Genomic DNA, 13,270 nt, shown 5'->3' on the forward strand with positions numbered 1-13,270 from the left:
GAGCACCACAGCAGCACAGCACCAGGGTAAGCATGACCACCATGTACAGGGTGAAGAACAGGCTCTTAACAGTCAGCCTAAAATGTTAAAGAATTAAACCATACCTATTAACGTAATTCTAATTGTTACCAAGAACACGGTTTGCATGCCAAAAAAATGTCTGTCACTGATGACTTTGTCAATTATTTTCTCACTTTGGTCTTCATTATTTTCTGGTATCATTCAGCATTTAGAGTAAAAAGAAATTCAAAAAGCTCTCTTAAATAGATGTGGATGGTGAAGAGAGGTAAGTGCACATGGCTTTCAGTTCCCAAACTGCATCAAAATGCAAGGAAAATGTCTGATGCTGGGTTAGGATGGACTGTGAACTCAGTGACAGTCTAGGGAAAGAGAGCACTAACTTATAACATGAAGAACAAACGAATTTAAACTATTTTCTGAAAACTGGTTGGGCTTTTAGCTGCTGCTATCACATGTACCGATATCAAGAGGTTGTATATTATGTGGCACAATGCAGGATTACCACAATGGAGCCCTATTTTTGCTCAAGGTCTTTCAAATTCTGTAACTTTGCAGTATTTCTGAAAATTATCCAATCTTCTGTTCTTCTAGGCCTTTCAAAGTACGTCATTTAAAAGCTGTGAACTGACTTCAAACTTTTGCACCTTCAAAGAAAGAAAATACTGTAATAAAAAAACCATACTATGAAAATATGCTCAATACTCCCGTGTTTGGCAAAAAGTGTCCTTAAAAGGAGTTATCTAAATGTTAATAAGCTTATACTCTGTACGCCTGAGAAAAAAAGTGGGGTTTTTGTCCACAGATAAAAGCAATAAAAGAATTTCAGAATATTTTGACAGTATCAAGCTGTGGTCTCAGAATTTTGGACCTCAGTGGCTATTGTTCTGAGAGTCATTAAATTGTAAATTCAAGGGAACTAACACTTACCTCGTTATAAATCTGCAGTTATACAGATACATAACTTTTCATTGTCAGAACAAAAATCCAACCAGAGTGTTAACAGCATATACATGTGTATAGCATTGCCTAATCTTAGAAATTTTGGCTGAAGAATTGCCAGCTTTACAAGCAATAAATCATTATGATCAAATTAAAACTATAAAACAAAGTAAACATACATAGGAATGTGCATAAAAACAATCTTTTTAATAATGATATCAAAGGAACAGAACACCAGAAAGCAAAGTTAGTTTTAAAAATCTTTGTTATAATTATAGTACGTATGATTAACTTAGTAACAACTGTAACTTTGTATAAACACCAGGAATCACATTTAACAAGAAACCTTGTCAAAAACACACAAAAGAGAACTTGGCAAAAAGAACAAAAGGTAACTGCACATCAGTTGTTTACTATACCTTTGAGGAGAAGGATACAAGTGGTAGGGAAAGACACAAGTTTTATTAAGTGGGGGAAGTTGGACTGGTTACATTCTGGAAAATGAAAGAAACATTCTCTTTTATCCTTTCCATGAAAGAATCAGGGAGAGCCTGATGTTGCCCAGAGAAATGTTTCCATTGCATCAACTGTGACATGGAGAGTGGTTTCTTTGAATTAGGCTTCCCATGGTTTTGTCCAAGCTGGCAACCTCTAGGTATAGAATGCTTTTCTGAGGAAGGATCTGAAAAAAATAATGCAGTAGACTAATCAGAGAAAACTAAGACAGAACATTTCAGTCTGAATCAATAGCCAGTTGGTGATAACAAATGAGAGAAAATAGAACAGTATATATAATCCTTCTATGTCTATGAAACCCAAACACATGTATCCACAGTAAGAGGTTAAAGGCTCTTTCTTGCCCATTGAGTTTATCAAAATCACCATATGCTAGTATAAAGACAAACCCTTTTACACATGGATGGGAAAGGAAATATCTGGCAATTTCCTTGCTTCTGTCTTCTTAATTCTGTGACATTTGGACTTCTCCCATTCTTTAAGTAAATCTGAATCTAGAAGTCTGCTGCAGGAAAATTCATACTAGCTTCTATTTCCTCCCTGAAGAGTCATTCCAACCAGCTGAAAATAGTTTGAATAGCTACTTCACTGACTCAGCACACTAGAGCTGTGCACTCTGTACATCCAGACTATGCCAAGTTGTTCACTATACACAATACTGTATACTGTATATCACAGTAAGGAAAAAACTATTGCTGTGAAGCACAAAGAGAAGAATTCACTTTCAACAAAGGATCCTAAAGCCCCAAACAGCACCAGGTCATTGCAGGCTATGTCACACATTGCTGATTCATCTGACGCATGTGAAAAATGAAGAAACCATTTTGGATGGAAAAAACCTGCATCACTGCTGTTACTGGTTTAAAACCCGTCATCAAATATTTTCATAGCATTGTTACGTGCTCCTTAGGAAAGACCAGTGATACGAGCACCATGATGACTCAGAATATTCTTGATTTTTTTAAGTTGGAGAACCCACAGAGACACATATATGCAAGACTTTCGTTTTGACTGACATATGATGCACATTTGCACTAAACTTAAAACAGACTCTTTTCACAGAATCATTCAGGTTGGAAAAGACCCTTGGGATCATCGAGTCCAACCATCAGCCCCACTCTACAAAGTTCTCCCCTACACCGTATCCCCCAACATCTCATCTAAACGACCCTTAAACACATCTAGGGATGGCAGCTCCACCACCTCCCTGGGCAGCCTATTCCACTGTCTGACCACTCTTTCTGAGAAAAATTTTTTCCTAATGTCCAGGCTGAACCTCCCCTGTTGCAGTTTAAAGCCGTTCCCTCTTGTCCTATTGCTAATTACCTGTGGGAAGAGACCAGCACCAACCTCTCTACAGTGTCCTTTCAGGTAGCTGTAGAGACTGATGAGGTCTCCCCTCAGCCTCCTCTTCCTCAAACTGAACAGTCCCAGCTCCTTCAATCGCTCCTCATAGGATCTGTTCTCCAGGCCCTTCACCAGCTTCATTGCCCTCCTCTGCACCCGCTCCAGCACCTCGAGATCTCTCTCATATTGAGGTGCCCAAAACTGGACACAATACTCACAGGTGTGGCCTCACCAGTGCAGAGCACAGGGGGACCATCACATCCCTACTTCTGCTGGTCACGCTGTCTCTAATAGAAGCCAGGGTGCCGTTGGCTTTCTTGGCTACCTGGGCACACTGCTGGCCCATGTTCAGCTGCTTGTCATTTAGAACACCCAGATCCTTTTCTTTTACTGGCCAGAAGAAAATTTAGGAGAGGTGCCCTTCTCAAGTCCTTACAGATTCCTAACTGTTCCTACAGATTCCTAGATGTTCCTAACTCCATAAATTGCAGCATGATCATGTAAAGCAATAGGCTTACAGCTTTGTAGCTGAATTGAAAGCCGGTAAAGTAGCAAGACAACCCATCTGCATGATCCACACAAAGCTAATTTATTCCTTTCAAGACTCCTGTAGTTTCCTAAAGATGGCCCCATTGTGAACAGACAAGAGGAGCTTGGTCAAGAATATCCAGTCTCACTGGTGTATCTAATGGAGATCATTATGAAAAAAGTTCATATATTGTGAAGCCTGTATTATATTGTTTGGCTTCTCTTTAGTTTATCGTTTGAATCACACTTGATAGAAATGGAAGATACAAATCAGTGAAAGTTCTTGTCCTTTTTTGTGCACCAGTATCTATTCTCAGCAACCTGAAATCTGGTTCCCTGATGAAGTAATTTGACATCAATTTTTTTGTTCTTAGGAAAGGCAAAGAAACCCACTAATGGTAGCTGCATTCTGGGTGATCAAATTGAAGACCATGACTCACAACAATTTGACTAGGGAACTGATGAGCCACTTTGTCCTCTGCTCTTTAGGAAATCAAACCTTCCCCTCACTATCATTTCCAACACTTAAGTCTAAGAATGACCTTCAGGTTTTTCCTTGATTTACTGCCAAAAGGTTCCGTTCACTGGGACCAATATATAATTACCCTTAAGGATGTCCTTGTTACAGCATCCAGGAGATCAATGTTATGGTTGAATTGATGGAATCAATATGTGTTCAAGATAAGCAGTCAAGAGTGTTAAGACAATTGAAAAATACTAAATAAAATTATATGCACCAGTGTTCATCACAGTAACAATATAAAATTTCTCTTGATTTCTGTCATCCAGGACCTCTACCTGCCTCACTGCACACCCATGAGAAAATCTGGCTTACATTTAACACTAAAGATGCCTTTTCCACACAGATCCTGCAACAGTACCTACGTGGAAGCTGATGTATTTTAGAACATCACTTACTCATGGGAAAACAGGTCTAATTTTTCAATCACTAAAGAAAGACACAAAGACAATGAAATCAGTATGTGGAGCAAAAATAAAGGAGAAAGTCAATTCCTATGGCTACAGAAACACTGTGCTTTCACAATTCCTCCCCATTCTCGGTAGAATGAAATAAGAAAGGAACACAACTCTGACCTATTACCTGGAGACAAACAAAATACTTTCATTGGGTCTGTATTACTTAATTTCTTGCCCATGTCTGTTGCGAACATGCACTCTTGTACCCCTTTCTTTGTTTCTTTTTATTGTATGCATTTAGACAATATCAGTATTGGTACCTCACTTTCACACCTATAAATGGTGTATGTGGGTATTTTATGCCCAAAGGAAAGAAACATACCAGGGCAATAGACACACTTTTCTTTAAGAAAGTAGATGAGCTATAAAAATTAAAATGGATAAGATGTAAACATAACTTTGTTTTTTTCTAATCCTGCTTCTAACTTAAACCTATATACCTGTATGCAGTAAGGTATTAAAGCAATTTTGATATGCCAAAAGAACAAGGGGCAGGTTCCTACAGAAAGGATAGATGCAAATATTTTCAGATTGGCTTTACAACTACCATGGGATCTTCCTGCATTTCTCAAAGAGCTATTTTAATCATCCTGCATCAGCTTTAGTTAATAACTGTGAAATGAAGGCTTAAATTCAGAGGTCTGGTATAGCCATCCTCAGATAAACAGCTTTTGAACTAGGCCCTAGCAGCTACTCATTACTGTCCTTGAATATTTAGAAACAAAACACTATATAGTGTCATTTGGTTGTAACAGACCACTAGTTGAGCTGGCCATAGCTAATTCAAGGAATTAAGAGGCATAATACAGAAAATGGTTGTACTGCAAGGAGTCTTTTCTCCTCTTCATCTTGTGAAGAGCTCCTATGGATTTGAAAATAGCAGCCAGTATCTGGATGATCCCATAACAAACCTCACTACTTTTTTACTGAGCATTGGAGTTTTCTCCAGGGACAGGCTATATATTCAGAATGGATGACTTCCTCAGCAATGGCCAGAGATAATGAAGAAACTCACTTTGATGGTCTTTCTTTCCCATACAGTCACACTCAAGCAAGTCATGAGTAACACAACTGGAATCTTCATGAAGAGTAAAGAGATTTCTAAGCTCCTCAATGGAAAAATGGATGTGTTCAGATGTCTTGGAAAGGTCTACAACTGCTCCAGAAAGGTCTTGTTTGCTGATCTGTCTTTGATAAATCTTTTCTTCTATTGAGCCTGTATTGAAAAAAACCCAAACAGATACATTGGGATAATTTTTGACCAGTATTTGTCAAAAAAAAAAAGTCAAATCCATTTCTTGATAACAAATTTACAGGAAACACTAAACCACTATTTTCAGTTATTCAAGCTAAGCAAAGGCAAATGAGTTAACGCGATGTCTCTATTTTAACTGAATTCAGAACACTTTATATATATATATATATATAAAAGAACTAATTACTTCCAAAACCATTCCCTCCCTTTCTTTTCTGGACAAAATTTCAATAGCTGTCTCACTCTGTGGTATGCTTGAGCACCATCTCTGACCTGTGGTTAGCAGTCTGTAGATATATACAGTATGTTTCTGACCATCTCTCCACACTCTAGCCATTGCCTGAAGAAAGAAAAAAGATGAAGAGCATTAACAGTCTACCATGCATTGATATTTCAACTAAAACTTGTAGCCTCCGCTGATTGAATTACCAGTTCTGCTAGCTCATTCAAAATGATGTTATCCAAAGAAAGCATTCCTCAATAACTGTCTTTGACCGTTTTTATAAAAGTCTTCTGGTATTACCTGTAAATAATTCTGAAAATATTATTTCTGCCATTCATGCTCCCCTTTCTTTCTGTGTACTATAGTAGGAAAGTTAGGATTTGAACTTTTTCCTGCCTTCTTCATAAGTTTTCCAAGCATTAGCAACTGTTTAATATTTCAGAAATACCCATAATTTCCTCTATCTCCAAAACTGGGTTTTGCCACATCTTTAAAAATTACTTTTCCATTTCTTTTAAAATTGTAAAATCAGTGTTTCACATTCCCTTTAATTCTTAAACAAGTAAAATGTAACTGAGTACTGCTATATGATTTTTTTTCAAAAATATAAGGGTTACACCTACATACTGGGTACAAGTACCCACAACATGGTTTGTGATCTATGGCAACCTGTAGCAATTTTGACCAATTTAGCAGACTGTGTTTCAAGCAACAAGACAGGTGACCACATGAGGGTACTAATTCACACTTGGAAGAGGAGCAAGGCCAAGAATCAGAGCTTTTCTTCAGTTATTAAGCACACAGCATTATTCTAGATGCAAAAGTTTTGTGGGTTTTTTTTTTTAAATTGTTATTGTTAAAGACTATTTTAACTGAACACTCTTATGCCAACTAAATAATCCCTTGAGGCCAACAGTGACATTACTGAATAGCACAGCACTGGCTTTGTTTTCTTTCTTTTAGCATCATTGCCATGTGATTTTCTCATTCTCTTAATTCTGATCAGAACCTCTCCGCTTTTGTCAGGTATTGCAAATCGATAGCAACATTTGCTATGCAGTCTAATCATATTTTTCTTTTCCTTTTCAAAACACAGCAACTTTCCAGTTAAAAAGAGGTCAGGAGATGAAAGGGATACATGACTCCCTCCTCCACAGAAACCAGCATTTAATCTTTTCATTTTTCACTGCAACGGGGCTTCTAATGATCCCAATATATATAATATGACAGAGAAATATTTCTTCTTCTCAGAAAGAGTTCTATTTCAGTATTGTGCTTGTTCAGATGCAATGTGATACTCAGGTAGCAATAAGACATGTAAAGTCAGGCATTTCAAAATCAATCAAGAAATCATTTGATGCCCATCCCAACCCACATGCACGCAGTTGTTATCAGACCTGAATATCCGTAGCTGGATTCCAGTCGATATCATACAGGATCAAATGAGATGCTCCAACCAGATTCAGTCCTACTCCTCCAGCCTTTGAACTCAGCAAAAAGATAAAAGCTGGACTGAATTTACTATTAAAAGTATCAACAATCTGTTGTCTCTGGGAGACAGGAGTATGTCCATCAAGTCTAGTATAAGAGTATCCATAACGTTTGCATGTCTCTTGTAAAATGTTTAACGTCTGAGTGTAATTGGATACCAGTACAACTCTGTCAAACAGTAAAACAAAGTTATCATCTTACACCTTGGTAAAATTAAAGTCCAGTAACAAATTACTGAAGACATCTAAAAAAATTAAATTACAAGTCAAGCAAAAATTATACATCAACCTGAGGTTACTCCCATTTCCTAAGAAATAAAACATTTCCTAGTAATTTGAAGCACATACTAGATTTAGATGCATTACACATACTGTCAATCATTCAAATGCTAAATAACAAATGTTTTCCTTCGCAACAGAATTTGGCTTAATGCACAGATTCCAGGGATCCAGAACCAACCACAAAGATACAATTAAAAAAAAAAATCTCTATTTATACAAAATAGCTGCTGTTAAGGCTGCATTTGCAGAGTGTTGTAGCAGCTAATAAATAATATATATATGACTCTACTTACTGAAAAAGCTACTTTGAACTTCTATAGGCAATCTTGGAAAATTCTAATAAACAAAATAATTAAAATCAAATAGGAAAGCAGTAACTCCTACATTTTATGACAAAGAACTGGGAAGAAGGATAGTGAAAGATATCACAAGCAATATAGTCTGGATTTTTTGTTATTTTTTGTTAAGCAAAATAAATCTGATCCCTTACACTAATGATCGATACTATATGTCAGTGTTTTTTCTCTGAAATTTTGACTTAATAAGTTTCAGAGATCTGTAAATCTAGAATTTTTATCCTCCTAGATGTTGAGGATGAGTCTACTGAGTGGACAAAAAGATCACAGAATCATAGAACCACAGAATAGTGTGGGCTGGAAGGGACCTTAAAGACCATCTAGTTCCACCCCCCCTGCCATGGGCAGGGACACCTTCCACTAGCCCAGGTTGCTCAAAGCCCCGTCCAACCTGGCCTGGAACACTGCCAGGGAGGGGGCAGCCACAGATCTTTTTAATGTAATCCATAAACAGTAAGGTCAGTCAGGGAATTTTCTGCCAGATCTTGTTTGGAAGTCTTTTCTAATCTAAACTAAATGTAACAAATTCCATCAAAGGAGCTCAATTTTTAAAAATAATTTTAAATTTAATGTTTTAATTAAAAAAAATCAAATTTAATTTAATGTTTTAATTTAAGTACTGAAGAACAAGACAAATACTTTCAGGGAAAACCTGCTAAATTAACATTTTTAAATTGTTTTAAAGTATTTTTATTATTACACTTTGCAAGTGAACTACATCCAAGACATCTTTGCAAGATTGGTTTTTTTTTGGTCAATCAACACAAAATTCACACCTTTGTTTTCACTACAAACTTCAGAAGAGGACTGGAACTGCATCTATATATTGCAAAAACTATTTAGTACTAATGAGAGCAGTGAAAAGAAGACATATGAACATCACAATTACAGCAACAAAAGTTTTAAAGGTGTAAAATAATGCCTCAACACCTGCTGTAACTCAGCAGCTCCTATAGCACTGAAACAAAGAGGTGCTTTTTCCTGATATCCCTGTTTCTTTTGACCTACAAGAAATAAGGGCTGTACATTTAGATATTTAGCTATCATTGGTTTCAATGGATGTTAGGCCTATAAACTCCAACAATAGGCTCAGCTTTCTGCTTTGTAAAAAGAGAGCATCTTCAAATTCCACTACCTCAGTGCCAAAAGATCTGCTGTTACTTCCCACTAGTGAATTACAGCATTTCAGCATCAATTTAAATAAAAGTTAAAAGTGAAATACTTTTGGAATAGCTGGTGTTTTAAGGCATGAGTCCATAAAAAAGTTATCACGGGACACAAGGTCATGTAAGATTTCCATGAATCAGCCATCGCATGGTAACTAAGTATGTGCATCCTATCACCCCATAATAAACAGAGGTTTTCCTACATGTCAGTGGCATTTACCACAGGGAAGAGAAGCAGTTTCCATGACAGTTCTTCTGTTCAGACTGGTTACCCTGAACAGAAAAGGTACCAAGCACTGAGCATTTAACATGATTAAATAACTAATTTTAGTGCAATTTGAAATATTTCATATATTGATACATCTCCTCCAGGAGATACAAAGCATTGGAAAGCCTCTGCAATTAAAGATAATATGTTACAGTATAGGGGCTGTAGCAAACTATCTTACTTGCTGGAACTCATTATGAAAAATACAAGTATCTTTATCTGGAAAAAATATGAAGAACATATTTGAAAATTATGTCAACTGCAAACGCTATAATAGTTTCCTAGTTTAACAAGGAAGAGCCAGGAGTACAAGCATAAATATCCTTGGCACCTCTGCAAACAGTTGCAGTGCCTTTATTTTGAATATTACATCCCAATGCATTTGAAAAGCAAAACAATATCCAGAAGGTCACTCCCATTAATCTCCCTTTTACTTTTCTTTCACACTTGCCTTTCCGAGGAGTTGAGCTCACGGATTGCTGCTAACAACTTCACCAGCACCTGCAATTTTCCTGAATCAGTTTCAGAGAAAGTGTCTGAAGTGTAATCTTGTGGAAAGACATCTATTAGACCTTCGTAGAGGCTGGACTCATCATGTTCATCAGACATAGGATTGCAGGTTTTTTCCTAATGAAAATAAAAGGATTCAAGTTCCATATCCCCTCTAACATGCTTTGGGTTTTTTCAAACTTTCCTATAATTTTATTACAAAGTCAAAAGGAGACATCAAAAGCTGCCACAAAGTAGTGTACAAAGTAGTAGAGCACGACAACTTCCCAAACCAGACTGAAAGCACAGTTTTAAAATGCTGATAGTGTTTCTTTTGGTTTACATCCTCTATTCTATGATGTTGCTTGCAGCTGAGTAGACAGTTGAAATACTTAAAACTGAAATATGTATTTTACTTCTCTTTCTCTGCTTAACCACATAGATGTACACTCACAGCAAAGCCATATCTAAAACACAGGGGGGAAAAAAAAAATCAATACCCTGGTTATACTTTCTAAATCTAATACCTTATTATGGAATTTTCCAGTTGTTGACTTTTTTTTGGAAGATGCTGTCATTAAGATTCAGTTATGCAATCAGAAATTAAGAAACACTAGCAAGTAAAGACAACAAAATAGAAAAAATACAAGTAATATTTTGCTGTAATTCGAATATCAATGTTTCACAGGGAGGAAAACCCCTAACTTCTCAAACACCAAAACCACAATGGCAATAAAGGACTTGCACATATAGTTCTTTCCATCCCTATAGTTTCTAAAGGCTTACGCTTTCACATAAGAAAAATTTCTAATGCTTATACTATGAAATAAAGACAATGAACTTTACTTGGCAGTGTTGTAAGATACAGGGAGATCTGTGCTGCGGACATTTCTACAGTCATGAAGTATGTCTTTTAAGAAAGATTTACATTTCCACACACCTTACATGGACTTTGGTGGCCATAGAAGTTAATGTTACCAGGTTCGAACTATCACATTATTAACCTATAGGAATAAGAATATTTCTATAGAAATAACAAGGTGTACAGTGTGATAGATCTCAGAAGTGAAAATGGAGACATCTAGTACCACTGACACCTTGAGCCTGCAGCTCCCAGTGTCACTGAGCTTGAGAGTGGAATTATCATGTGGACAGGGAGGTTTCAGAGGAACCAGCAGAGTACACAGAATGATCTCTAGCTAACAGTGTTCTTTGTAAAATTCACATTATATGTATTCTTTACACATATTCACAAACAAGATTAAGAGAGCAAATACATGAACAACAAGAAAATACCCTAAGGCAATGGGAAACCAATGAGATACCTTCCCTGTGTACATTCAGATTTCCTAACATTTATGTTTTTGAAAGCAGATCTCGTAAAGCAAGTTATATGTGAGGAGAGTATGGAAATGACCTTAAGTAACATGCACATTGACCATAACATATTTTTAGTGACCTTTGCCTGCTGAAATGACTAATGAGAGACAACCACCCCCACACAAATAGATACCTTTATAGCTTTAAACAGAAGGCATGGATGATTGCAAAGCTTTTTCAAAGCTCCTATACATATCAGGTGAGGACTGTTTTCTAGCCTGCCTTGCAGACAGGACCTAATAACTGGAGAACTAAGCAGTTTTCGATACAATTCAAGTTGCAGTGCTGTTGGTCGGCAGAAGATTATGCTCTCCTTTTTGGGGGGCAGAAATTCGTTTATAATCTCCTGTGTTCTCCTTAAAATAAAGAGTCCAGTAAGGCGTGTGAGTTCTGCTGCTCTTTTTTCTCCTAATTCCTTTTCATCCTAAAAGAACAAAGCACAAAATTAATGGTAATCTTGCATTTCATCACAATAATTTTCTGTATGATTTTAATTAGGTGTTTAAATAATGTTTTAAAAGTATGATACCACTTTCCGATATGGGAATGTAACATAACAACCAATTATTCTCCAGTTAGTGCCACTGCATTAGCTTAGTTCTAGGTCTGGTTTCTAAAGGCTTAAACAAAGGAAGATAATGTCCCAGGAGACATCCCAGGCTTGAATTATATTCTAGAATTTCTCGAGATGCAACAAAGTCATGCAGATTTTGCAGTACCATGGAGCATTAACAATCAATAAAGTTCTGTCACATGGTATTTCTGGGAATGCAAGGTGTTGGAAGAACAATTTTTGCCTGCTAATTAATAGGCAGCTGAAATGACATGATATCAACATGCATATATTCCTTCTGCTTCCTTTGGAGAACAAGTTAATTTATTTCATGCAGGAAGATGAAAAGCTTTTGCTACTATTAGTAGTCCTGCGCTTCATTTTATTCCATAGAAAACAAATATCACAGTGCTGTCTATGAATTTTCTTTTATAACTGCATTTTTAAAAATAATGTACCTTTGTTGCTGAAGGTTCTCTAGACCTGACAATTGGTTCCTCATATATCTTTCGATATGTGGATGAAGAACCAAGTATTCCTGGATTCACAAACTCTATTAATGCATAAAATTCTTGCAAGTCATTTTGGATTGGAGTACCTGGAAAGAGAAATTTTAAAAAAATGTCTTCATTTGTCAACTTTTGCTTGAAACTGATAGAAGTACAATCGTTGAATGAAGGGTTTAATGTTGAGAATGCATCTTGAAAGCAGATGTTTTGTTTCAATGTGAATTACTGAGAGTTCTGAATTAATCTAAAACTTTATCGTGATTGATAAGCTACTGTCTTCCTAACTAAAGAGACGGCACATCTAATTGTTTTGACAAAGGAATTTAAAAAGTCAAGTTCTAAATCAATTTTGTTAAATAACTACAAAGGAAAACAAAGTGTATGCAGAGTCCCAATTCCCTTACAGAAGTCCCCAGGGTCCTTGCCTGTCCCTGAAGACAGACAAATTTTGCATTTATTTTTAAAAAATCTGTCTTTACAAGACCCAAGATTTGTGCATTTAATACCCATTGCCAAAATGTATACTGTGCTCCTGCCATACTTACAGTATCTTTTTCCTTTACGCCAATCTAGCACTACTAATATAGCGAAATATTAAAAGTAACTATAGATACTAACCAGTAAGGATAATTCTCCTCTCACAAGACAGACTAGCAAGGGCTGTAGTTGTCTTAATAGAGCTATTTTTCAGACGATGTCCTTCATCACAGATTAGAAGGTTAAATTCTATAGCCTGAATTTGATTCAAAGATCGCAATAGCATCTCATAACTGATTATCATAACTGAATAAAGTGGAGAATTGATGAACTCTTCTACTTTGTGGTCCTGCAAGCAGAAAGGAAAATAAAACATACAATTATCTCTTTGGAGAACACTCATCATATTCCTTAAACATCCAATGTCTACAGAAATTTTTTCTACCATGACACAAGACATTTACTATCTCCTTCATGAGTTTGGATTATTGAT

General features: G+C 36.4%; 1 protein-coding gene across 4 annotated transcripts in view; it reads right to left on the reverse strand.

Annotated features, from left to right (window-relative positions):
• Window positions 1-1,248: 1,248 nt before the first annotated feature.
• RAD54B (RAD54 homolog B) overlaps window positions 1,249-13,270 on the reverse strand; it is a 66,139-nt gene continuing 54,117 nt past the window's right edge. For all 4 annotated transcript variants that reach the window (XM_026841786.1, XM_026841787.1, XM_026841788.1 and 1 more), the window contains 8 exons: window positions 12,919-13,126; window positions 12,250-12,389; window positions 11,372-11,662; window positions 9,821-9,996; window positions 7,205-7,466; window positions 5,858-5,924; window positions 5,345-5,545; window positions 1,249-1,642 (listed from right to left, as the gene is read on the reverse strand). In XM_026841786.1, the coding sequence (XP_026697587.1) occupies window positions 1,425-1,642; window positions 5,345-5,545; window positions 5,858-5,924; window positions 7,205-7,466; window positions 9,821-9,996; window positions 11,372-11,662; window positions 12,250-12,389; window positions 12,919-13,126 (1,563 nt within the window). In that variant the 3' untranslated portion in view covers window positions 1,249-1,424. The remainder of the gene's footprint in view (window positions 1,643-5,344; window positions 5,546-5,857; window positions 5,925-7,204; window positions 7,467-9,820; window positions 9,997-11,371; window positions 11,663-12,249; window positions 12,390-12,918; window positions 13,127-13,270) is intronic.

The sequence above is a fragment of the Athene cunicularia genome (assembly GCF_003259725.1).
Source record: "Athene cunicularia isolate RWA chromosome 2 unlocalized genomic scaffold, athCun1 chr2_part1, whole genome shotgun sequence".
NCBI lineage: Eukaryota > Metazoa > Chordata > Aves > Strigiformes > Strigidae > Athene > Athene cunicularia.